At 43.0% G+C, this 27,664-nt stretch overlaps 1 protein-coding gene across 1 annotated transcript; it reads right to left on the bottom strand.

The window, feature by feature from the left end:
* Positions 1-1,755: 1,755 nt before the first annotated feature.
* Positions 1,756-27,664, bottom strand: TEKT4 (tektin 4). Its single transcript, XM_005229123.3, has 7 exons — positions 27,595-27,664; positions 14,731-15,275; positions 7,670-7,740; positions 6,042-6,185; positions 4,985-5,207; positions 3,855-4,009; positions 1,756-2,170 (listed from the first exon to the last, which is right to left on the bottom strand). The coding sequence occupies exons 1-7, from the start codon at positions 27,662-27,664 to the stop codon at positions 1,951-1,953; spliced, it is 1,428 nt and encodes a 475-aa protein (XP_005229180.1). The 3' UTR covers positions 1,756-1,950.

The following is a 27,664-nucleotide window of genomic DNA, read 5'->3' as shown; positions in this document are numbered from 1 at the left end:
TCTCCGAGATGACAGCATTTTTCCTTTCCTCTCTCTAATGCAAAACTCTTGAATCAAAATAATAGTTTTGGGTCCTGAGCTGCATATTCTCCTGATCCCACCTGCTATATCCCATCATAACCCACATTCCTCTTTGATTCGACTTTCTTTAGTGGGTGAGTAAGGTCAATTTGAACACATTGCTGCTTTCTGAAAGGTTTCTGTGAATATTCCCATTGGAATAAAGCCTGGTTCATTGTCTTATTCCCCCCACTATTCTGTGTGTGCACGTGACCAAACAAGCAGCACTGGCTAGAGGTTGGGGCTAAATGACCAAAACTCTTTTAACACCACAGCTGTGAATACTGGACCACCCTTTACAGTGTTTCACTCTTCTGGTGGAGCTAAAGTCAGTTTTATACACAACCGTGCAGTTGCGTGGTTGCACACAAGGTGTGTGATGCACCGATTAGGCTGTATGATCTGAGCACGACCAACAGGCTAGAATATGCTGCCAATAAGAAAGGTGCTGAAGGTGTTTTAAGAAAGGCAGGATGAAGGATAATGTGTTCAGTCTGCAACAATAATCTTTAGTAACTGTTTTAAGTCCCTTGCATAGAAAAGCACAGTAGAGCTACTTTTTTATTTATTTATTTTTAATTTACATGTCATTTCTCTCCAATAAGGATTCGGCATCTGGACTATAAAAATACAATCACAAAGAGAAAATCTATTGAAAAGGCAAAACAAAACTCTTGAACACAAAGCCTGTAAAACAGAAGCTTGGGTCAAAAGCCCTCATGACGCAGCTGGTTTTCAAAGAAAAGGTAGTGGCTTTTAGCAGTAGGACAATTGCTGAATAGTGCTCTGCACATCCTGAGTTAAGATAATACAAATAGCTGTCTGTGAGAAAAACAGATAGGCTAATGGCCTCTCCTCTCTGGTTAACAGAGCAGGGTTATTCACAAATGTACACTTGCTAGGGTTTTTTTTTTGTGTGTTTTGCTTTTTGAGGATTTTTTTCTCAGCTGCTTTTTAAAAGTAAATACCTGTAATATGGGAAACCATAATGGAATTGTGTTCTGTGTCATCTTCTCCCCTTTTTTGACATGTCACATATTTAACCAAGTGGCCTACTAAGCTAATGGATGAATGACATTTGTTACATTGCTCTCCTGGAGTAGATGAATCTGATGTGCTCTCCATTATGAGTAATAATTCAAACACATGCCTTGCTTCCAAGAGCCCAATTCAACATCTATGTGCTTAAGTTGAAAGTCACAATTGCTACTCACAAGCTGGTTAGGGTTGTTTGGTTTCTTTTTTTCTGAAAAAAATCTAAACTTTATTGACTTGAAGGTTAAAAATCCCTGGACTGATTTTCAGATTACACACGCAGGTGTCACGGGCTGGCAGTGTTTTTACCAACAGGCAGACTGTCATTTAACCTGTACAAACTGTTGTGGCTTTTTTTTAATGAATAATGTTTGAGCAGCTTAGAAGTTTTTCATCTGTTTCCTTGCTGATCATGTGATCTGTCAGGCAAGCAGTTTCACTGCTGTCATTTCAGGCTGCCTGAAAATGCTAGCAAGCTATAAATGTTCTATCTGCACCTGCCTCTATCATTATTATTCACAATCAATATTCACTCAATATATTCTCTTACTAGAGTAAAAATCCCAAATAGTACGTACGGTATAAATTATGCATCTATGATATAGATACATTCTAGATGTAATGAATTACCTGTAAGCTGTGCTCTAAACTCCCTATACTTTCACAGGCAAGGTTTTACAGAACTTTTAAAGACAAGACTCAAAGCCCACCATAATGCTAAACTAATGCATTTTAACCCAAATAGAAGAAAATACAGTGAATACAGTACTTCTGTGTATAACACCATCCATGTATTTTATATGAGAGATCCTAGATTACATTTTTCTTTCAGACTTTGCATAGTTTGTACTGAGATTACTGCTGGTAACCTGCTAATTTAAGAATAAGGGAGTCGTGTGTGCGGTGGGCCATGCACTTTTGTCTATCAATAAAAATACTGTTTGTTTTCACAGCTATTTCTTTTTCTAAATTCATCCGTGTGTCTTCCAGGTTCCTCAGAGACTGTTCAGATTCCAGCAGTTTTTTCTTCAGGGATTCAACGGACTCCGTTAGCTCTTCAACTTCACTGATCAACCTGAACAGAATTATGTTAAGTAATAAAAAAAAGAGCTGTAGCCAGTTGGTGTTCAAAAAAATATAAGAACTGTAATGGGAATGAAGACCAACAGCCATAGAATCACAATACTCAACAACGAAGGACCTCAGAGAGGTTCTGCATACACATACTTGGTCAAAAGCAGCGTTCGTTTTCACAGCTTCTGTACAGAAGTCTGCCATGATTTCAGTAGTACCAAGAACGTCTTTTACCACTAAGCACAGTGGACCTATCCATCCTCATCCTTTCCCACTGCGTAGGACACTTGTACTAAGAATTACAGAGCAAAAACTGTTAGGTAAGTCCAGTTTGACTGGATCAGCGTTTTGTTCACTGGTATAAAACTGAAGTATTAAAGATGATACTTGCACCAGAGATCAGAAAACAGTCTTTACTTCAAAAGCAGATAAGCTTTTAAAGAAGTAGAAGCATATCATTTTAAAACAAGCAGCAAACCATTTCTAAGCAGCACATCATTTCAATTAAAAGTCAGTGGGGGTCAGGTGCTTTACTGCAATCTGCCTGCAGAGAAGGCACATATTTACTTCCTGGGAAAACAAGATCCCTATGTGCTGTGCAAACTGAGTAACTACAAACAGTATAAGCCTGGCAATTAAACACATGCCCATTCAGCAAAGGACTTGCATGTGTCCCTAAATCCCACTAAATGCCGTGCACATACTGCACATACATGGTCTGCTGAAGCGGGACCTTAAATGAGGGTGCCTGAGCTGCTATAACACATCTGGATTAATTATAACTTCTTCCTTGCTGTCTAAAGAACAGCATATTGGCTTTGCAGGGTAGGCACCTGAGCTACAAGGATACTGCAAGCCCGCAAAAGCTGATTCCCCACTTTTCCTAAGGATAGGAAAATGTGAAGGAGGAGAATCAATTACAAAGCTTATAATGAGATCAAAACTGACAAATGTGACATTCAGACCTTTAATTTGAAAGGATTTGTTGACCCCCAGTTTTAAAACGGATTATTACTGAAAATCAAATGCCACCAGCCCAATGCTTCACAATACTGAGGACTCCTCTCAGACTATGAGTATGTGCAGCCCATTTATATTCTCGGCAGCAAAGCGTAATTCTTTGGGCACATGGTCCACCTCGTGGTGAACTTTGGCTAACAGCAAAAGGGTTGCAAGTGATCGACCTGCTGTTGTATTTTTTTGGCTCATTTAAATAAAAAAAGAAACCACACAGTTCAGAGAAGAAAGCGTAGAGACAAAAGGCAGAATTGAGCCTATAGCACTTCTATTTGTCAATACATTATCAGGGGTCCTCAAACTTTTTAACCAGGGGGCCGGCGTGCGGATGAAGTGGCAGGCAGTCATCTGCGGCTGCTTGGATTCCCCCCCCAACCCCCGGCAGGGCGGGTGGGGGGGGGCGGCGAGGGGGTCTCTAAATACCGGGGGCCGGATTGAGGGGGGCTGTATCCGGCCTGCGGGCCGTTGTTTGAGGACCCCTTCATTAGATTAAAATGGTATCTTCCTCATAGTGATTTCGGTCAATTGAATTATTTCTGACTTATATCAGAATCAAATCTAGCAATAAAAGCTAAAGGCTACACATCACCGATAAAAAGTGCAAAAACTGTCTAACATCACTTCTGGGTAGAACAGACACCCTGGAGGACTTGTTTAATAGTGTTTACCTGAACTGTGCTTCATCTCTGCAGAGCTCTACATTGGGCCTGAAAGACCTGTCATACAGCCTTGTTTGAGCAACTTTCATCGGGGCTTCTTTGTCTTTGATAGTTTGTTTGAGAGCAGCAATATTAGCTTCTTGTTCTCCAATCTCTTTAAGGATCTAAAGAGGATAATCAAGAAAAAGAACTGTTTAAAAAAAGATACATATTGTGTCTGTGCATGCTGTTCATGGTCCTAGTGAATCAGTTGTAGTCTTGACCTCTTACTTGGCCAAAATATAGAAGAAATAGAAGTACAAAGGTGGTTTTGACATCTTTAGTTCTACCACTAAGCTGTGTATTTGATCTTTGGTCTAAAAAGAAGCAGAAAATATTCTGCAGCCTGTTCAAAAACTCTTCCATGTTTCCTGACAACACATCCCACCTCCATGCATTGCTTTTAACTGTAAATTTTTAACTGTAAATTATATTTTAAAAATAAAGTCATTTTGAGTGAGATTGGGAACTGCTGATGAACTTGGAAATGCATGTATTTCTGGCATTAGTGAAGAAAATGGAAAAGACATGAAATTCTGAATCCCTTCTCCCTCATAACCACTGACACCCATGCAAAAAATAAAAGTCTACCCAGCTGTCATTATCCAACAGATGATAAGGATGGCTATTTTTTCCACACTTGCCAATGGCCTAACACAGAAGTAGGTGCTGCTCCACACAGGAGAAGGGGCAGAGGCTGGAGATGCTCTCATCACTTGCCAGGAACTGCTGCTGCTGCTACTACTGCAGCACAGCATGGCTTTCATTCCATACAAGCAATAACCAGGCTAGCCTGGCAATCCTGGCCCAAAGATCAGTTCCTCGATCACACAGTTTTAGGTTTTAGTTCAGCCAGATGTGGAAGAAAGTGTTTAATTTTCTCCATATTTAAGTCCATCTCTTGTTTAGAGAAGCACAGAAGCAGAAAAAGCTGAATCGGGCCACAATCCAGCTCTGAAGACTCTTACAGATACTAAGCTGACACAAAACAGCATTCAATACCTGACAGTAAGACATTTTTTTCTAGAGGACAGATCTACCATGATCTTCTCAAAAGAGACTATCATGCCTATAGACAGCATTCAAAAAATAACACTTACATTTTTCAAATGATGCTCTAGTTTGTGTTTTGCATCGTCCAGCTCCTCACAGTGTTTGGCAAAAGCCTCATTAACAGCAGCGCTTTGCATCCTCAGGTCCTCAGATACGTCATGAAGAATATTGTCAATCAAGGCACGAAGACTGATGGAAGCCAGTTTTTCTTGTTCTGCCCTATAGATGTTGTCATGACTGAACTTGGCCCATGTCTCTGGCGTTGAGGCACTGGAAGAAGAGGTGAATGGTACACAAATATGAACCTTGCTCTTTTGGTCAAGTTGCACTTAAAGACAATCTGAAGCTGGTTCTCTCCCTGCAGAATTGTTTTCAACCTCCATTTGTTTTTGCTGTTGCATGCAGTCTAGACTTACCATGAAGGAAGAAGAATAATCCTTTTCCTTTTATTAATATTTATATTAATAAACTCTCATTCATCTTGCAGCTTCTGAGGGAAGTAATATATGACACAAAATCATCCAAAGTTCTTCCATCTGTAGCTAATACTACCAAGTCAAAAAGCAATGCACAAACTGTTAAGTCACTAGCAAATAAACACATGAATATAGTCAAGCTTTACAGTTTCTGTCTACTTTGAAACAAAAAGAAAGATCACCTCTGGTTATACTGGGCCATGTTGAGCAGCAGAAGGAACTACATAGCACTTGGGACACTGCATCATATGAACACTGCCTGAAATGGGAGGGGGAAGCAGCAAGTTTTATTGAAATAGTAATCCTGAAAGAATGGCATGCCTGCTGATGTCAAATGGTAAATCTCAATCGGATTCAAATCAGCCTTTACATGTATAAAGCCAATTATTTCCAAGAAAAACTTGTACAAGTTCAGCTGGCATGTGGTGAAGCAACTTTGCCATCAGTTGTATGCCATGCTGAGGTGGTAGCACTACTTTTACTATCCATGTAAGTATGACATTAATGCTATGACACTGTATGTCCAAAGAACTTTGATTCAGACCAGCATGACAGCTTTCACTGACACAAAGGATGTATTGTATCTTACCAGAGTTATTTGTGGAGGATAATGACAGTAACTACCCACCTCTCTTCAAACTTCACTGAATGAGGATGGAACTGGATGTTGGTGCTCTGGTTACTGTATCTTCCACATTTATCATCAATGTTGTATGTTTCAACTTTGTCTGACCAGTCCATTTCGCAGATCTCTTTGTGATCTTGGTTTAATCTGAAAAGTCATTATTATGACATGGTTAGTGTAAAACAATACAATTAGAAAAACCATCACAGACATTTGTGAAGCTAGGCTTTGTCTTTCAAAGAGCAGTAAGAACATAAACTTTCCTTTTTGTCTTGAAAATCCTAACCAAACTCTCTCTCCCACAACTATCTGTTAGAAGGACAGTAAGCTTGATGGGTTATTCACTACCCTAGACTTTCAGTGCTGTTCTGTGCCTGCTGAAGGCTTGCAGCTCTTACAGCCTGAGGCAAAGGAGAGGCTGAACTTGGGATTTTATGTAATAATACTACAACACAGAGGATTTTTTTCAATGTTGTTATGGGGAGAATAGGTAGGAGGCTTGCCCAACAGAACACTCTTCCCATGACAAGACATGAGGTAGCAGAAGACTCATCCTGGTCCTTCACTAGTACATTGAGTGTGACTCAAATTTAAGACCTCCATAAAGTAACACTATACCGTTCTCCCAGCCCTCCTATCTAGCCTTTCAAAGACTCTAGCACACAGTGTAATTTCTCATTGGAAGATACAAGTACAATGATATGCAAAGTTTCAAAATGCTGCTTTGATGTCAATAGTGAGTCACATCACTTAATTAGAATGACTGCAGATTACAAAAGAGTGGGGCCGTTATACACTGCTAACACCAGATGTCACTCTCACCTAAGAAATTAAATACTCTGCTGGCCAACAATACTAAACGATGATACTATGTAGTATTAAAATGATCTTAATCATAAACAGCACAAACCTAAACCCAAAAGACTCCTCTCATACTCTAACTGATGTAACAGAACTACTTTATTTTGTGTTTATAGACAGTTTTTCTAAAAACAATATTTCATTGTATCTGGTAGAATAGCATAAACTGGAGCAGTTTAAAACATTTAAAAAAACTAAAATATCAAGCTTTCCAGCAGTTAAAACCTTCATATTGATGCACCTTAGGATTCAGGTAACATCTTTCCAAAGGGCTCGTTCTAAATTAAAAGCAAATATTCCTTTTGAAATGCGATGAACATCCATACCGATACAGGAGGTAGAGTGAGCTCATACTGACATCTGGAGGCAAAAAACTCATCTTGAAAAGGCCCTTTGATCAGACAAATTATTATAAAAGACCCTGTACTCAAATATATCACGCGGTGCACCAAGACAGAGTGATATCCAGATAATACTTTTATTGCATTTAAATTCAGTGTTGGAAAATTAGAGAACTGAATGCACGTACTGGAAACGAGGACTGAAAATACAAAGCATGGCTTTATGGCATGCCTCTTACGTTACCTTACCCTACCTGAAAATCCTGAATTTTTATCACCGAGTACCTCTTTTCAGGTTTAAATAGACTTCATATGGCTCATAAGCCTGGCATTGGTAAGATCTTTATCCACTGGTCATTGTACCACTATATGCCAGGTATTATTTGGCTATATAAATTAGCTACTAACCAATCGTGAAAAACATCTTACCGCATCTGGTTAGCAGCTTGCGTCAAAGTTCTTTTCAAAAGCTCCTGGATATTTCTGATAAGTTCAGCTTCCTAGATAAAAACATTGAGACTTCTGTGATATCCAGAGCAGCACATACTATCCTGCACAGCAATCTGATATCAATGGTAGTGGATAAATACTTAAATCTTCCATTCATTACCCACTCTTATCCTATTATTGAAAGACACGATGTTCCAAGGAGTTAGCAGATATTGAGGTAACTCAGCTATCAGTCTAAGGTGGCAGCAATACTTGGAATACTTCTAATGCCTATCAGATTAAACAGAATATCTGAATTACCTGCATAGTCTTGAAGTAGGCAAAAAATAAGGCAACAGCATCATGCTCAGCAGGAGACCACTGCCTTGCACAAACACAAGGTGCCACTTTAAAACTGAGCAGGACACTGTCTGCCCCACAAGTACAAACTCAGATGTCAGGGGCTGCTGCCTTGTGCAGGGATATGATACAACAGATCAGCTTCTCTGGCAAGACACTGGCTTCCAGAACCTGCTGAGTCCTTGCAGGTACCTTCAGAGCCTGCTGCCATGTTCTGTAGTTACGTGTTTTTATCTGTATGCAAGGGAGAGGCTTCCCATCAGATTCCTGCAGATCTCCAAAAATACAGTTTGCCTGACGTATGGTGATAAGGTGCTATTTAACATAAAGAAGTGGCAGTATCACAATTTTCTACTTTCCTGCCTCCTTTCAGTGCTTTGTATTAACTAAAAATAGAAGTTACTACCCAATGATTTAAATGGCTATTGTCTGCTTCAGCAGGTATAGGAAAGCTGTCATAATATAAACCAAAGGACGCTTACAGCTTTGATTTTTTTTATTAGATAAATTTATTCCAGAATTCTTTTTCCCTCTGGTGATGGACAGTATCGAGGACTGCAGAGGTATCTCAAATACTTGATGTTGTTTGAGGGGTTAATGTCCTCTGAGTTGCAAGGCTGACTGCTCAAAGTCACAAAGCTTTGCCTCACCTTGATAATGGACCCACTGCCTGAAGTTTCAGCTCAAGCTGGTTTTAGCAAGAATGGTCATTTCAACACAAACATGATCAAACCAAAAAAGACCATACTTTCTAACAATCTCTTGTTGAACAAAAACTACTTGGTGTTCATCTTTGACTGCAATAATGCTGCTTTAGGGATTAAATATCAATGCTCTATGAAGTGACTTTACTGACCTGGTGATTACATATTATTATGTAAAAGCCAGTCCAGCAAGAATTTTCTTTTATATTATTTAAAAGAATTTAATATTTGAGATTCGGATATTAAAAACGTTTTGTATATGAAAAACTCCTAATTAATTTTGCTGGTTTACATCAATGACAGTCATCCAATGACAGCTAAGGGAGTATATACTTACTAATAAACTCTATTCCCAGAACACTGCTGGCCCTCGTTGATCCTTGTGCTGTTTTTGACAAGTAAATGAGTGCATATGTCCCTGCAGTGTCAGTTTCTCCATCATAAGAAACCAACAGGGACCATAAAAAAGATCGTTTTATTCTGAATGGAAAAGGACAATCATGATTGGAAAGAAAAATTATTTTTAAGGCTCTAAAACAGCACATTAAAGTAAATACATAGCTGCAGGTATCATTTTACAAACTGTGGAAACACTAAAACTCACTTTCTGCAGGGAGGAAGCATTACAATAGCTGAGTTGTCAAAGTAAAAACTCAAAAGGATTTTAAAGGGTTAGAAAGATCCAGCACTTGAAATTACATTTATAGTAATTGATATTATTTTGTGTTGCATAGTCAGTCTCCATGTAAATAAAGAGACAGCCAGTTTCCTGTGAGTAATGTGTGCCATTTTGAATGAGAAAAGCCTTCCTTTAGCAATTAAGGTCTCTCACACGGAAAGAGTGGAACAATACAAAAACAAAGAATTCCCTTGTTGAATGACCTAAGATAAAATTTAAAAATGGATTCCCTCTTGAGGAGATACGCATTCAGATACGACATTTAAAACTGAAGTTATAGTTCTCATAATTAATGACAGTCTAATACTAATTAAGAGTGAATAAGCAGGTGCAAATAGCAATGAATTTTCAATGCTTATTTACTAAATGATTTTTCTGAACTTTCAAAACAGTTTAAAAGTTAGATTGTATAGCTGGGAGGAGCTGTGGTACTAGGCTGAAGATTAAGATCCCTTTATCGAGGTCCCACAGTCCTGGCCGTACTGTTAGCCATCACGGTCCAATCCAGCCTGCTGCCCACCCACAGCTGTGGCTGGCTGACAGGACTGATGTGGGAGAAGGTCCACACTTGACGAATGCCTGTCGGGCAGCACCACCTGCAGAGGAGCAGGAGCTGGGAACCTCATACCCCACGTGGAGAACTTATAAAATGCCGGGTCTGCGCCTTCACATATTCTTTGCCGAGTAAATTCCATCAATAACCATGGCAGAGGAAGCTGCAGCCAGAAGCACAGCTCTCCCCAGTTGTGATTTCAGCCATAAAAATGTGGGGGATTCCACATTAAAATCCTGGGGGCAGATCTGGGGTTTAGCACGTGGCAGAATAGATGACCTTTATGCAGTATGTGCAGCAAACTGTTGGCAATTCATGTGAAGGCCCAGCCTGCATTAAGAGAGGAAAAGCAAATGAAAGAGCTTTAGTAGCTAGCAGCATCTCTGGTTCCGGGGACATTAACCGAGATTTGCATTTCTTCAGTTCACGAGAGGACTCGGTGGATGAAACATCTTTTTTCTCTCCTTATTTTTCCCATATATGTATTCATGTGCTGTCTATTAAAATGAAATACTGTCAAATCTGAAGTGATCTTGGCTTCTTCTCAGCGGCCTTCTCCACAGTTACTACTAATAATAAACCTCTGTTATTATAAATGGTTGTCAATTAACAGGGAGAGAACATTTTATAGCTTAGTGTGCCATTTACTTTATTACAGTATTTAATGTTTATGATGCAAAAGTTAGATTTTACTCAAATCTAGTGATAAAACCATCCCAGTTCATGACTTTGTAAGCGTCTAACTAATGGTGCAAAGAAAACATTTAAGAGCAGATGCTTATGCCTTCCATGAATTTACAAATTCAGGTTTTTTGCAGCTTGACTTTTTACATCAGTGACTTGCAGATGTCAGCAATGTTTAAATACTCCCCGGGCCAGAATGACACAGTGAGAGCAGTTAAGAAGAACTGGTAGAACCCCGTGAGAGAGGCTGTGCAGTCACCCTCGATTACAAATCCAGTTGCATCCATCCATCAGTAACAACATGACACCAGATGTCCCACACATCAGCACAGCAAATATAAGCAAGATAGCTTACAGCTCTCACTAGATTTAGACCCCCACACGGCATGCAACAGGAAGACCATTATTCATTACAGCTGGGAGTGAAAGCAGGTAACAAGTCTTTAAAATCTAAGCTCTGTGACTGGCCTTTTTCCTGCTGGTCACCAAGAGTTACTTCAAAATCTATGATTTGCAGATGTTGAAAATAAGCACTGCACTCTTAACCAAGTTGTTTGTGTACAGGACTGTCCTGCTGTGGACTGGTTCGCTTGGCAAAGCTACAGATCACAGTGTTTGGAAATGGTATTCTGTTGTTTTCCTTGCCTCATTATTGCAGTCTGCAGGAATACATACATATGCATCCTTTCTCCACTTTTTTAAACTTTAATTTTTCACAGTTGACAGGATCTTGGCTAATGCTTTTGTATTCAGCATCAGGGAATAGCTGGGGATGACTTCATTGTTGAAGCAAACACACAACAAATCAACACTCTGAGCCTAGGGTAAAAAAATTGCATAAATGTAAGTACCTCCACTTATTCCACAGACATATCTGGCTCTCAGCTAATGAGTCTGGACACTGGACATGCGGAAATAACCTTGAAATGCAGTAAATATGCAGCTGAAACATGATTTATTGACAGTATATCACCATGTGGCAAGTCCTTTGCTAGGGCTTACATTTTCAATATTAAATGTGTGCACATAAACATACTGAACTGTCATTAAACTGATGCAAAGGGGATTCAGAGATGTCATAGGGGTTATGAAAGTCAAAAACCTCATATGAAACATATGCATGCACTGCTTTTTTATGAATTCAACTACAGCAAATGCAGCAGCACAAAGAAATAAAATTATTCTATTTGAGAGATTTTATCTTCTTTCTAGTCGTCAAAGATCCTTCTTTACTGGAAAAACAGTTGTGTCTGTCTGCTTCTTCTTTTTTTAAACAGAACTGCATTAAGGAAAGATTAATATGCTGTTAAGTGGAGTCCATGAACTTCTGAGTAACAGCTGATTTTACTATGCATGTGAGAAGCTTTCACTTAAATACCCTCATCCTTCATTCCAGCAGTGGCTATTTAGTTGGGGTACATATCACAATGGGTGATCTAAATATGACTCCATACTGCAAAGCAAATAGGACAGATGAGTTGGAACCAAAACTCCCTAAAAAAATAGACAGTGTGCCAAAAAACAGGCAAAGCCCAAATATCTGGATGCATAAAACCTTCACCAGAGACACTTCTGTTTTCTTTGTGAGTCATCTTAAGTGAATCCTACTGAACAGATAATAAAAGTGCAATTACATGTAGAGACTCAAAACTGCTTGTATTGTGTATTTGATCTTGTCTCTTTAAATGTCATCTGCCAAGGGGCTGCTGAAAGGTGATTATCTCAGCAGGATGCTCTGGCAACTGGGAAATGTTCTTCATTGCTGCAGAAAGCTGAAAGCAGGATCGAAACCTATGTCCTACGAAAAGCTTTTCCATGACAATGTGAAAGGCAGACCCTTGCCCAGGCATGCCCTTCCCTCAGCTGCAGATTCCCCCATGCATGTGTCCATGGCAGCTGACAGGAACATGGCAAAGACACCAGAGAACGATGCCAACGCAAGGCTGGGCTGCTAGTAGGAGAGGAAGAATTTCAAGGGAAGGGAAATGCCCTAGAATATCAATTAACTGTGTAATTAAAGCTGCAAGGAAAAGAATGTCCGTTTCCTAACACAGCTGGCTTTTGGAAACTCTTTCTTTTTCTCAGTTTTTGCATGGGAAGAGAATTCCTCCTTTGCATTACTATTTCTTAAGAGGGTTAGAATTAGAAAGTGACTGGTCAAGTAAGCAACATCCAGAAAAAGTATGTCAGCACTTTAGTGATAAAATTTGCATACCCTCCAAATAAGCAAATGTTGTAACACAGAGCTACCAGTGAACTGGACCATTAACTTGGAAATCTGCACAGTGAACTGGAGCTGGAAGAACAGCTCCAAGTGTCAAGAATTATTAGTCAGTTTTGGAGAGAGTAAGAAATACAAGGTACCATCTGATTTCTTACTGTGAAAGCAGTATAGAGTATAGCTGCAGCTTAAAGAGCTAGCAAAGCCACAGAGGGCACATTTTAACATCTATTTGCAAACATTCGTGCCATAAAATCTATTCCTCTGTGAAAATGGGAAGGATTTCCTCTGATGTTATGTACTCCTCTTCCTTCTGCACTGCAAAGGTCATTGGCATGGCAACAAAATCTTCATTTCTCAAGAGTCCATCTGCTGCCGGTATACACGCCTCATCTGAACTCACATCATTCTTTTTTGGTGACATCCCTCTTGGCTGTTGATGGTCTGTCGTCACAAGCACACAATCACAATTTCAGGTGAAGAATTAGCAGCAGCAGCAGCAGATGGACTTCTGAGCAATGAACAAACTATTCTCTGAGATCAGGGGGAAAGAAATACAGGAGAGAAATCCTGCCAGAAAATTATTTTCTTTGGTAAATCTTACACTTCATGATTCCTCTAAAATACCAGCAGCTGATGAAAATAATTTATTTTCTGTAATCTGAATTTTGTAACAATTCACACACTGAAATATCCTATACACTGACTCTCACATGCTTATATTTTTGACTGGAATGGCCTCTTAAATACTGAATACAATTCAGCAATTGCACACAATTCCTATTCAAAATATTGCTAAAAACTATTGTGCTAAATGCTATCATGCCAACAACTATATAAGTTTCTTCAGCATTTTTCTGACAACAAAAATTAATCATCGGGTTTAATCAGTAACTCATCATGAATCAACTTTGATAGGATATTCAAGGCCACAGGCAAATAACCATTATTTGTGGGAAACTACAATATGTATCATTCCTGAATGAAAAATGACCCAGAATCTGTCCCTTGTACCCTGTGCAGCCACAATAATTACATCAGCTTTGAAAGCAATCTACATGCAGTGCTGGATCTCAGTGACAGATAAACTGGGATCAGCTGGAGTCCTCTATGGGAGGAAAAGGCTCAAGCAAATTTCAGGAGTGTCTCAGGTTTGTTGAACTGTCAGAAACACCATGTCTGTGCCCCGCAGCTTGCCTGGAGCTATCATTTCATGCATGTGTCACACGACTACAATGCACTCTTCATTGTACCGTCCTGCAGGAGACTTAAAATGATGGTTTGTGTGACACTGTAGTACAGTGTTGAATCACTACTTTGTCATGAACCCTGGCAAGACTACAGCATCAGACTCGGTAGTAAAAGGTAATGGCAGAGACTGACAGATTTGGACAGCTTGAGCACGGAAACAGGCAAGGAGCGTTTCACTGGTCCTGAATAGTCTGCTTATTGGGTACTGCATTTTTAAAGTGTAACCTGCAGAGATGAGGGCACTTTAAGCAAGTGGAGGCTGGAAGAAGTTTAATGCCAGAATAGGATGCCCATCTTGGTTCAGGAAACCTCTGTTTTGATTTTGTTTGGATCTGGTCTGAGAGGAGGGATCTGGTATTCTCTAGTCATACTCGTGATTTTAAATACTTTTTAAACAGAGAATAGATTTCAAAGAATCCTTCTTAAAGCTAGGAGTGCCAGAAGAGTCTAGGCTGCCAGGAAGGGGCACCAGACCTCGGTCTGGTATCAGAAGATACCTTCATGAGCTGCAGTTAGCACCTACTGACCAAGCTGCTTATCATTTTAGAGACCAGAGCAGCACGAAGAGCGAGCTGCCAACAACGGTTAACATCCTAACATCCTGCTCACCTTCAGCAACTCTCCCTCCACCTCATCACTGACCAGGTCTGGTGGCTGCCTCGTCTCCCGACACTTTAGGTTATCAGTGGCAATGGTGTAGGGCACCTCAGTGGCATCAAGCGCTCTCTCCAGCCGCAGCTTCTGGGCTGCCAGCAGGCCAGTCTCGGCCTCAAGGTCCTCAGTCTCCTTCTGGAGCTCAGCCTTCCAGAAGTGTATGTCCTGTAGCCGTTGGCCCAGGCTGGTCATGGAGTCCTGCTGGGTGCGCTGGGCAGTAGCAGCAGCACATTCAGCCAGCTCCTTGGCCTCGGCCCGGCCGCGCTGGGCCTGCTCGCAGCCGGTAAAGGCCTCGCGGTAGAGATGAGCGTTACTCTGGTGCCACTCGTGGAGCAGGTGCTTGGCGGTACGGAAGCTGGCCATGGCCAGCCCGCTGGAGGAGTCGGGCCCCGTGTTCCGCGCCACCTCGCACACTCTCACGGGTAGGTGGGAGGCAGGCAGGGCCTGCGGCGCCGGCCCCTGGCTCAGCAGGGCGCTGGGATGCGCCACGGCGCCGGGGCCTACCGCAGCGCACGCCCTGGACCCGCGCTAGGCCGCACCGCGTCCTCCCGTTGCCGGGGCAACAACAGCAGCCAATGAGGAAGCGGGTCCCCCCATTGCGAAGGGAAACCCGACGCGACTAGCGGATGAACAGCCCGCCCCTCGGTACCTCACAGTTGCTATGGCGACGAGGCCACCCAATCGGGAAGGAGCAGGGCCGCGGAGGGCGCTGGCGGTGTCACGGCGGTGTCATGGCGGCGCCGGGCGGGCCGGAGGAGCGGCGCGCTCCCCCCCTCGGGGGTTGGGGCGGGAGAAGTTCCCCACACAGGCTTTTGTGCGTGGTGTAATGTTTGTAATTCCCATGTGCGACTGTGTGGGTGAGAACAAAGAGACGCTGCAGCCTCTAGATTGCGTTCTGGCTCCCCTGTGTGCTGAGGAACTTCTCCAACCACCGCCTGCGCGCAATAACGCTTTTTCCAGTTTTGAAAATACCAGAGGATCCTGGCAGCATTTCAGTCTGGTTCCTGCCCAGCAAACAGAGGAAGCGAGGGGGAGGCGCTGCATGCTCCCCCACCCCACCCCACCCACCCCCCACCCTGCTTGCCCCGGGGCCCAGAGAGCCCCTCGGGCAGTGGGCAAGGCCCTGTGGACCCCCGAGGTCCTGCGTGGGGCCTGCACATCCGCCGGTTTTGAGCCCTTTAAATTCAACACGTTTTTGCATCTCACTCCATTCTTAAGCCCAGCTGTGCTTTCTTAAGGACCATTTGTGTGACTGTGGCCTTGTCACAGATCAGGTGCATGCGCTTCAGGCCTTCCAGTACTTGAAGGGAGGCTTATAAGAAAGATGGGGCAGATTCTTCAGTAGGGTCTGTAGCTGTAGGGGAAGGGGTAATGGCTTTAAACTAAAAGGGAGTAGTTCTAGGTTAGATATTAGGAAGAAATCCTTCCCTGTGAGGGTGGCGAGGCGCTGGCCCAGGCTGCCCAGAGCAGCTGTGGGTGCCCCATCCCTGGCAGTGCTCAAGGCCAGGCTGGACAGGGCTGGGGGCACCCTGGGCTGGTGGGAGGGGGCCCTGCCCACTGTGGGGAGTTGGAACTTGACCTTTAGGGGTCCTTCCAAACCCAAATCGTTCTATGATTCTGTGATTCTATTAAATCCAGCTGCTGCAGCATTCCTTGTTTACTTTTCACCTAGAGAGAAACAGGTAGCTTATACTCGAATTATATTAAATTTTGGGGGTTGCCATCATTGTGCAACAAGGAAAGGAAATTAAAGGAGAGCCTGTGAGGAAGAGGCGTCTCTTCAGAGCCCTAGGAAGGAGAGAAGGTGCTGGAGGGCACAGTGACAATAGAGGGCACTCTCGTCCTTGCACTGCGACAGATCCTCTGTATTCAATATCATTTTGATTTAGAAAATAAAAAGGAGGAAAAAGCCATGTGCACTGCAGCCCGCCCAGTGTCATCCAGGCTAATCGGCTCCTTGGGTGTTGAGGAGAGCGATGCTTGAACTGCATCGAGGTGCGCACGGCAGATAATACAAACACACCGTGGGCATGGAGTAATGACTCCCTGGCTGCTGAGAGGTACCGTTATACACTGCACAAACTTCTGCAGAAGACAGTTTGCTTTTGGAGAGTTTGCTCTAAACCCACAGAAAGTCAATGGTAGTTTTTCCTACGGGGTCTTGCACTCTTCAGAAAGATCAGGTGGTTCTCCCTGATAGAGAGCCTGCATCCAAGAGATGCGTCATGCGCCGGCTGCAAGCTGCTGCCCACCAACCCTGTGCCACAGCTGGCAGCACATGCCCAGCAAAGGCTGCCATCCACAGAGACAGTGTTGAAAAAGGAGATTCAGTCCCAGCAGAGATAAGAAATCCTTCACCTTCCCTTTTGCAAATATTATTTTATAATTGGCCCTCCAATTAAACAGCAGCAGTGGATGGTATATTTGCACTGCTGAAGTCACTGGAATGACACCTTTTGCTTTCCCTTTGTACTTCATTTTTGTTTCTTTCCTTTTTCACGCATCTTTAACTGTAACTGTCTTATCTGTTTCTCACCTTATGTTACCCCCAGCCTGTACTTTTCTCTTTCCTCTACTTGTGGCCTTCTCTGCATGATGTTCTATGTAAATTTTGCATTTTTAAAGTACAGAAGTCTACAGGAAAAGCCCTGCTGAGCTATTCAGATTGAAAGTGCTTGGTATGAGAAATAATTTTTTTGAAAATAAAGGCAGTAACAATTTGGTATTAAGTAGCATTTTTCTCTGAAGGTTTCAAAAGAACTTTTATTAGTGGCGTCTTGCCACAGCCCATTCAGTGTCACCCAGGCACTTTTGAAGGTGGGTCAGTTAGGGCCGTGATGCGATGTGGCTGAAGTTGGAAAATTAGCGGCCGAGGGTTCTAGGCCCTAAATGTGACCAGTAAATTATAATCTGCAACAGGGAAACACGGCACAAAAAAATATGTGAAATCTTTCTGATCCAGTGCAAGGATTGCTTCCATGAGCAGTTTTAGGGTTGTTATCCCAACTGTTCAATGTTTCCTAGGACCAGACAGATTTTGGAGAGTATTTTCATCAGGATGTGTTTTGTTTGGGCTTTTTTATCAGTCTAAACCTGCTTTCAAGTGTTCACAGGTGCATCATGTCCTAACAGGCTGCAGATCACATTGTTGCAAGAAATAAAACCAAAACCTAATGGCACTTGGCAGATTCAGGAGTTGCCTTCATTATCCAGTTCAGACTCAGGGACCCTGTGTTTCAAAGCCATTCTGCCACTCAAGTAATTTAATATGCCACTGTAACATATAAATTATTAACAGCTATTCAAGATGTTCTCAGAGCACAAGATGATAAAACATACTGGAAGAAAAGAACAGACGTATTTTCCAGCTCAAATCTTTTGACATGCAATAGATTAAGATTTCTCTTGGCTAGAATCCTTTTTACAGGAAACCGGTTCCCCTTCCCACAGCAAATGCTCCAGTTTATGTCAGGTGCCCTGTGAGCATTTTGACTTGCTGCTGCTGCTTCTTTTTGACTTCTTTCTTTTGTTTGAGTTTCTGAAATTAGCATGAGAGGCCAAGGCAATGTTGTCACCTGGATCCAGTTTTCATGTTTGTGTTTAATTCCTTCCGTGCTGCCGTCTGTAGGACAGACTGCAAACTGCTCGGTGGAGTAGCGTAGGTCTGGTGCATGTAGAAGGGAAAAGATTCCTCTCACACCCCAGCAGCTGGGAGCTTCGTGCCTTGTCTACAGCACAGAAGTACTGCAAACACTTTCTCCAAAGCAGGTCTGGGTCTTTTAATGTATTCCTTCTCCTTATAAGGGCGATCAAAATGTGACTTACTTCTATCCAAACATCCCTCCAAGCAGAGGTCAGGACATGATACAGCGTTCTGAACATTTGTTTTCCAAGCTGTGTTGATGCTTTGGGGGCTGCCTGTGGAGACCTGCTGAAGGAAGAAACCCAACTTACTTTGTAGCTCTAAGCTTAACAAATCTCATCACAAAGGAGCTATATCGTGGTGGCTTTCTTGGAATTGGTAAGCATAATTACTGATCTAATGCTTTCCCATCAGCAGAGAAATCAGAAATAAGGCCAACAAGACCACCTGGCATATGTTTTCTTGGAAGAAGGAGCTCTGCTCTCATGTTTAATGTAGGGAAACCTTGCTAAGAGTGGAGAGCACATCATAAACCTCCTATAGTTGGCAAGGCATAAAGAGGTATACTGCAGACAGGTTACAGACTGATCACCTGGCAGAAATATAATTTACTCCCCTTCCCCTCCCAGCTCTGTCCCCATTTCCATGAGGAAAATATCTGGATGTGCTGGCTGGTAGGGAGATGTGGTGCCTCTGCGTCGAAAGCAGTGCAGTCACTTTTCATATCTCTGTTGCAAAGTGCCAGAAGATGTTTCCTCTCTCTCAACTAATGTAGTGGGGTGAGCGAAGAGAGCTGAACCACTTTCCCAGGTGACTGGACCAGCTGCTAGGCTTTGAAATGCTCACTGCGAACAAATAACCGGCCATGCACAAAAGCAAGCAATCAGTCACACAGTCAGGAAATACCATCTAGCATTTAACTGTAATTCAGCATTTTGCAATGAGGGGGGAAAAACATAGCTGAAATGGAGTGGTAGTACATTAAAGTTTATATGGTACATTAGAGGGACATTGGCCTGAGCTGCCCATTCTCAGGACACACTTGCTTCAAAAATTGATCTTTCTTTTTTTGTTAGCAATAGACATTCTTGTGATGAATTGCCTGTGAAGCAGCCAGGGGTTGCTTTCACTGCATTTCAGTTCCCAGACCCCAGTCCTGCAGTTAGGACTACTACTCCCATCGCATAAAAGTTCACACCAACAACCGTAACCGATGCACCATTTTACATTGAAGAAACACTGCCTCCGAGGATCCTGATTTGCTTTTCTTACCTCTATGAATCAGGCAGATATTCACAAAACCTGTTCAATTTATGTAATTTTGTCATATTTGCTGCTGTTAGAATGATCCGGTTTCTTGAGTCGTGTAACAGCCCTTAAAGCTCTGGGCCTGTCTCTCTGAAATGCAGCTTCTAACCCAGACTCGGACTGAGGAGAACTTATTGGCAAATGCTGGCTGGGTCCAAGCTGTTAAAGGCACAGAAGCCACATGCCAGACTCTTAAATCTCACCACTTTCATGTCTTCTCTTGGCTCTCCTGAATGCAGCACCTGATCCTCCATGTCCACACTGACCTGGACAAGAAATCCTGGGCTCAAACTGGCCACTGACAGGGAGGGCTGTGTGAGCCCCAACGAGCAGAGCTGGGGCAGAGGGAAGAGATGAGCCCTGGCTTTCTCAGGCCATATGACATTGCAGGGGAAGGCCTGGGAATATCATGGGCTGGGAGCACTGCTTCAGAAAAACCCTCTGCTTGAAACAGAGGGCCAAGTTCTCCTCATGGCAACACACTTGTCAGAATTTGGCTCAGTTTTACTGTGAGTGGAACATTGATTTTCTTTGTTTAATATAGCACCATTATACTTTTTATCTGCTGGCTGCATACCTTAGTGATGAGTACCTTAGCAGGGTGATAAATAGAAAACAGTGCATTCATCTAGATGATAGATAGGGAGAAAATGTGGTGAATTAGTTCAGAGGACAGAAAATACAGTCAATTATTTTACAGAAGACAGTGACTGGTACTCACAAGCCCTGCCTGAGAGCGACAGAGTACATGAATAAAAAGATGAAAGAGTTTGGAAGTGAATTTTTTGTTTCAGTATCAACATATGGGCAGTGTGTTACGTTTCAGCTTAAGAAATAAACATATGCCAGCCTCAGGAGCACTGATGTTCAGCAAAAGACTGAGACCAAAGGTTATCTAAGAACATAGGCATTGTTTTTATATTGTCTTATATTGAGATTAGAAATGTCTCTGCTGTTTTGAATCTAATCACCCCCTCCTAGAATTTGATAGATTCAGATAACATTAATTATTTTTAGCAGTATTAGCATTTCTTTTTAAAAAGCAGTTATTTCACAAACAAAACAAACCATAAATTGAGCCATTCCAGCATGGATGAAAACACCATTTAAAGCCTCATTTCCCAGCCTTGTATCTCGGAGGCAGACTGTGTTTGATCAGATCCTTCCAGAGGGTGATGAGTGACAGCTTTCTATACCAGATCACTGCTCTGTTTATTTGCATTTTCCACCAGCTCTGGGAGTTTGAACTTTCTCCTTCCTGAAATCCACCTTGATGGGGCAGAATTAGACAAAACCTTTTAATTATAGCGCAGGGACTGGAGGTTCTTCAGAAGGTCAGGGTCTCTGCGCCAACAGGTTTGATTAAAACTAGACATGGGTAAAGAGACTGGAGTTAGAGGGAGAGCAGCGAGCCTGGGCCAAAAGGGAGAGGGGCAGCAAGCAGAGATTGTCTCACCTCCGTGGCCCCCTGATGTGTCCATCTGCCTGGCAGTGGCGAACCAGGACTGTGTGGCAATGAGAAAAGTGAGGACATTTCTGCTTAACTGACAATGCACATAGTAGGGACACTTGGAGGTTGAGAATAATTAGCTAAAATCCCTGCCTTCTCCTCTCCCACCCCGGTCAGAGCTGCCGTACCCTCTAAGGCAGGAGGTAGCTGTTTGCAACAGTTGGGACCTGCTGCCCTGCCGTTACACCAGGCTGGTCAGCGAGGAAATTCAGCGGCAGTGTTGGCCCAAAGCTGTGCTGTGGTAGAACTTGCTTTGGCAAGGAGCTGCCCACCGTGTGCTGCCAGGCAGAAGGACTGGAAGCAGGAGCTGGCGAGTGCCTTGTCGGTGTCTGGCTTGGCAACGTGGGCACCAAGCTGCTGAAACAAAACTGATGCTGTCCTTACCCAGTACTGCCAGGGCACTTCCTGCTGCTGGCAGCCCCTCGTGCAGCCATGGGTGGAGATAACTCTTGCATCATTTAAAAAGAGAAAGCGGTCTGGTTGTTCAGACCTTCACTGGAATAAACTGGTTTAGTTCCAGTAGGTAAACGAAATTACACTGACGTTTATCAGCAGAAAATCTGATCTCATGCTTATAGCAAGACAAAATACTCTCTTTAAAAACTTCCCAGCTTTTGACTTTCAAATTTCACTTAGCTATTTTCTTTTGATATACCTTTGTCTTATTAGATTCCCTTATGCTCATCCAAACATCATCTTGATGTCTATTTTTGGAGCATATCTTCCTTCCAGATCAAATGCCTGGCACGTGAGCGGGGTTCCCACTGGTAAGTGTGTGGGTGTGGGAAGCACAGCACTGAGTCCTGATTGAGTCTTTTGAGCTTCTTGTGTCTCCTTCACCAAATCGCCTTCCCACATCAAGGATACAATGCCCTGTCCCCTAGACCTGCATGAGCGATGAGTCACACATTTATTTTTGCTTTCCAACAACTGCTATCAGGGAGAGAAGTGTGTCCTGTGTTTCTTCAGAATTTAAGTCCATGTGTGGTTGCACCAAGCTCTTCTGAAGAAAGCCAGTTTTGGGCTGTCTTGGTGGTTTTCTCTTTTTTTCTCTTTTCCTAATCTATTCTGCTTAAAGGAGGCACGTGGTGATAATCAGACAGTGTACTGCTGACCTTACAGAGTTCAGCAGCCATCTGTTTAAAACCGAGATGTAAAGAATTTCCAGAGAAGCCTTTTATTATTCTCTTGGTCCAAGAGAGTAACAGGAGGAGTCCTTAGCATGGACAGCAGTTTTACAGCACTAACAAATTCCATAGCTAACAGGAAAGCAATCAATTTATCACCCAAGGCCACTGCTTTCCCTGCACGGAGCCCAGAGGTTTGCTGCGGTTTGGAACGATAGGCCGTCAGTTTTAGTTAGCTTCATTTTCCCAGCTTTTTCCAACTTTGTAGTTGAAAACAAAGTCTCTCCTTCAGCTTCTTTCTCTTTCTGCAGCCAAAATGTACATCTGCAGGCAGAGCAGAAAGCAGGGATTCTGTTTGAACAAGCTCAGGCCTGTTTAGGATTTGGTCTGGTACAAACCAGGGCCTTGATCCTGCACTGAGACATCCTGGGAAGATCCTTGTTCTGGCATGGAGCCTCCTCAGAACTGTCCACCCTCCTTATGGGCTCCACGCAGCCAGCCAGTGCCTGAGATTTATGATAGATGGCTGGAGTCTATCTACATCATGGAATACATTAGCATAAATTCAGCATAAATAGTTGCATAAATAAGCAGAGGACTTTGGGGTTTAGCGAAATCATTTCCCTCCTGGGCCTTTCTCTATTTCCTTCAGACCCCCCTCAAAGGGTCGTCTCCTTGACCGCTTTCCTGCCCGACCCAGGCAGGCTCCAATAATAAAACTATGCCAGGTGAAACCGTCAGGGAGCTGATGCTAAAGGTTTAATTGTTTTTCTTGGCATGTCTCAACCTGGTATTAATCACCTGTTAGTAAATAAGGAGTGTTCCTCATCCATTGCATTAGTACGTAAGAGAAATTCACTGAAGCTCCAGTGATGGTGTTTGCCCCATAAAGGAGAGATATTTAAGAAGTGAAGCTCCTGCTTTTTTTGTTTTGGCAAGATATAAAATGTGCAGATATATAAAATGTATAGAATCTTGAGCCTGAAGGTCTTTGCAAACAGAGGTAGAAAAATGTTTAATTTCCATTCTAAACCTGGGCTAAGGTTGCATGCCATGCTGTTCACATTATCTTCAAACTGGGAAATGAAGAACAAAAATCTTCAAAAGAAGTGACTTGAGTAGGTGGGAATTTCAGTACATGATAGTCTTGGAAAGTATTTTCTATTGCAGAGCTACGCATTTCTCCTGAAAAGCACTCCTAAAGCTGTCCCTGCTCCCACCAGGGCAAACCAGTCCTTGTCCTGGGCAAACCAGTCTGTGTACTGGGCTTTCCAGGCACCCCCAGCTCCTGCCTGGGCAGCAAGGCTGCACACTGCTGTGTTAAGCCCCAGGAAGGTCATCTGAGGGAGGTGGTGAAAGCTTCAGTTTGCACTTAATACATCTGGGTTTTTAAGTCCTGAAGATAGAGAGGGCACACGTGGGGCCCGGGCTGCCCTTGGACAGGTGGGCGAGGAGGGTGAGCCCAAGCCGAGTGGCGTTACTGGGGGCAGAACCCTCTTGCTGCAGGTAGTTTCTGTGGGTTTGTGTCTTTGTGATCTGCTGCCAGAGTCTGGACATGTTGCTGCTTTCCATATCTCTGGTAGCACTAATCAAAAGCACAATATGGTCTGCGAATTTCACTTCATACCAGGGAATTAGTCAGCAGGAGAGAAAGCTGGTAATCTGCACTGTGCACGTTCTCACCTCCTGCAGCACCTTGCAGTGAATCACTTGGAAGTGGCTTTTGCTGAGCTGCCGCACTTTGCCGAGATACTATTTCCTATCAGAAATGTTCAGTGCTCAAAGCCTTTGTGAACAGGCAGCTGTGAGCAGAGGGGAGCTGAGCTAGGTGACAGCAAGCAAGCACTCAGGGTTGCACGACAGCGTGACTCACTCAGGCCATGGTGGCAAGGAGACGGTGAGGAAAATGGCACTAAATATTTGCACAAATCATCTCAATTTTAGGTTATGGTCAGTACCTTTTCCAGAATTCTAGATTCAGACTGTCTAACCAAAACCGCAACCCTGCGCAGTTCAACCATTCTAGCTCTTTACTTTTATTCTCCTTTTCTGAAAAAAATTGAAGCCCCATAACATTTCCAAGTATGGAAGATGAATCCCTCAAATGTTCTCAGGAAAACCAGGCTCAGGCAGAGAGATGAGTGATGGGGAATTAGAAATTAAAAGCCCAAGTGTGAAGATGAAGAGGGATCTGAAAGTAATTTTCTTAAATACATAGAGAAATCCACAAACCAGATTTCCTTTTAGGAAGCTGAGAATTACTGATCTATTACTTCAGTGTGTACTTCGCTTGCTGGGAAGTACTTAGTATGAAAATTCACAGGGATACGGCAGGACTTTCATAGTCACTAAGTGCAAGAGCGTTAATGAAAATGATATTTATATCAGTTTTTGACTGATCAGCACTAAAAGCTTTTTTTTTTCTTTCCCCTCCTGTCTCTTGTGGGTGGCTGATTATATCTGGGTGGCCAGGCTCCAGCTCCATCAGACCACTGTCTGTGAGGTGAAGAGGGGTGGGGTTCAATATGAGATTAAAATTGATGTGTGTTTTGGGTTTAAGGACAACAAATTAAAGTTTCTGGAGTGTGTTTCCTTTCTAAGATTCTTCTGATCTCAGCCATTGAGTTTATCTTCATAAATTGCAAGGAAAACTAATGTGCCTGTCTTGGGAAGGAGCTTATTCAAATTTGTAAATTTGAGTAATATTCATAATATGTATTACTCTCTTCTTATTATTAGCAAATTTGACATTAACAGATCTTCTGCAAAGCTATTAGCCGTTGGTAAATATTTACTTAGCAGCATCAGGACATTTCAGCTTATTTCTTTTCTCATGAATCATTTGTTCCTGATATCTTCGTATTATTATTCTTGATGCCTGGTCGGTCCCCTGCATTGCCAACACTGTCTCTGCTCCCTGTTTCCTGGCTGACACCAGCAGTTGGACTTTCTGGCACATTGTTGTGGGTGATAAAAAGTCGGTTCTAGAAGCCCTGAATGCAAGAGATGGTGAACATTTTCCATAACTTCCAGATACTTATGACAAAACATTAATAATATAATGTTCCCTTAGGAAAGAGCAAACAAAAAGTGGTGTGTTTCCAGATCAGCTTATTCTCTCAGACGCTTTAAAGCAGGGGCAATGAGAAGTGCAGTTATTCAACAAATGCCTGGACCAAACTAACTGTAATTCTTTGGAGAAATGTGGGTGTATCTCTGCTGGGAAAGTGAAAATTAAAGATGAGTACATTGGGTTCAGCAAAGCTAAAGGTCTCTTTTCAAATAACAAGTCATGCGTATGTGAGCTAGCCCAGAATGATGCCATTTGCCTCTGTCTGTCTGCTAAGGACACCCAGTCAGCGCTGTCTTGAGTTGGCTCAGCAGCTTGGAAAGCTGCTGTAGATGGCAGAAGAAAAGGACCCAAGTCTTGGATGCTCTGGGGAGGCCAGTGTACTCCTTCAGGATTTACAAAACCATCTGGAGGACACTGGGCTGTGTTCCCAGTGGGAATGGTGAGAGGCAAGGCGGCTCTGATACCAAGCCTGCCTCTGTAACTCACTGGCCCTACAGATTCCCCGGAATATATCTTATTTATCATACCTGGCTCAATTCCTAGGACTGAGTCCAAAACTGCTTCTGATCTTGACTGCTAGAGCATCAGTATAAATACAGCATGCTGCACGCCCTCCAAGAGCCGTCCCCAGCGAGTCGACTGTGGTTATCCCAGACAACAGCCTGATATTAAGATCCCCCATTATCAATGGTTTGACTTTTAGAAAGCCGTCTACATAAACAAAGCCTATTTAGCTTGTGATTGTGCCCTGGAGAGTGTCCTACAATCATTTTCATTTCCCCTTTTGCCTTCAGGGGAAGAGTCTGTCCTCGTGATGAGAGCAGAGACCGAGAGCCACGGCTTGGATCCACTCCCAGCTGAGTTACTGCATTGCTGTGTGGCCCTGGCCGTGGCGGGGCATTTCTGGTTTTCAGTCCATTCAACTAAATAATGAACGTTCTGTCTGGAAACAGTTGAGAGAGACTCTCGTCCCTCCGGAGAACTGCACAAGAACAACTCGATAAACGGTAAAACAAGGGAAGTGAAAATTTAATGGAAATTAATTGAAAACAAATCAACAACCAAACTTAGATTCTTAAGGAAATGTTGTACACGATTTTGAGATCTTTGCTTATTGGTAATGGGCACCAATATTTTTGGCTAACCACCTGTAAGATAAATACTACTTTTTTTCTCTTCTTTCTTCTAAGAAAATTACATTTGGTCAGCACTTTCCATGCATTTTTTTGCTTCCAAACTGTGCAACAGCAGACATTTACATGAAAAAAACATTCTGATAGAAATGTTTTCTCTCTAGTTCTTGAGCATGTCAGTCTCTCCCATCCTTAACAAAGGACCAGTGCCTTTTACAGTACGTAGGTGATATCTTAAAATGTTTGTATCCTTTGCTTCTTTACTGAAGACACTAAAGGCTCTTTCTCTGAGTGACACGTGCTGGTGAAAAGCTCCTCTGCTCTGTCAGGTCCGTGTCCCAGAGTTCGCTCACCTGCTGTTCTGACCGGCAGCAGCTCTCTGAGGTGCCTTCACTCTTCTAACAGAGATGAGCTTCTCTAAGTGATACCCATGACTGCTAGCCAGAATTTCATTAGAAGATTTTCTCAAATGAGTGGACATGCGCCAAATTAACACTTTTCCCAGGGCCATGGCTATACATGGGGATCCATTTTGTAGCGAGAGGCCTTGGCAGTTTTTTCCCCTCATTAGCACTGATAGTTAATTTGCTGTTCCCCTTTAGTCACTGCTGCTGTCAGATTTGTTTCATCTTCTTAATATTGCTTTTGTAGTGGACTGAGCCCCATGGGGAATGTGCTGCCTCACATGTACCCCCACCATTTCCCAGTCTGGGATATGATGCTGCCTACCTCCTGGAGAGCCGTCTGCTGTGCCTCTGTCCTCATACCTGTGTCTTTTCAGGAAACTCTGGGTCCATTTATTCATCTCCTAAGGCCAGAGAAAGATTTCAGAGTTGTAAGTTTGTTTGTAGGGTTCCCATAGAGGAAGGGGCTTTTCTGCTTCACTCCTGGTGCACGCACGTCTCCTTCAGACCGCACGGAGTTACCATCTCCAGGCAGTGCCGCTTTCCCACGTCTGCTCTAACACTCATGTTTTCTGTCACCTGAAGCTGGCAGGAAGGTTTCTACATGACGGACCTGCCAACCTTGCCGCTGCTTTGGGCTTTTTGCTGCTCTGAAGCGGGTGAAGTAGAAGCAAGAGTCTGGCCGTGCCAT

This window comes from Falco peregrinus, chromosome 5 (assembly GCF_023634155.1).
Source record: "Falco peregrinus isolate bFalPer1 chromosome 5, bFalPer1.pri, whole genome shotgun sequence".
Classification (NCBI taxonomy): Eukaryota; Metazoa; Chordata; class Aves; order Falconiformes; family Falconidae; genus Falco; species Falco peregrinus.
The sequence above is the reverse complement of the archived record's forward strand: the minus strand, read 5'-3'. Positions and strand labels throughout refer to the sequence as shown.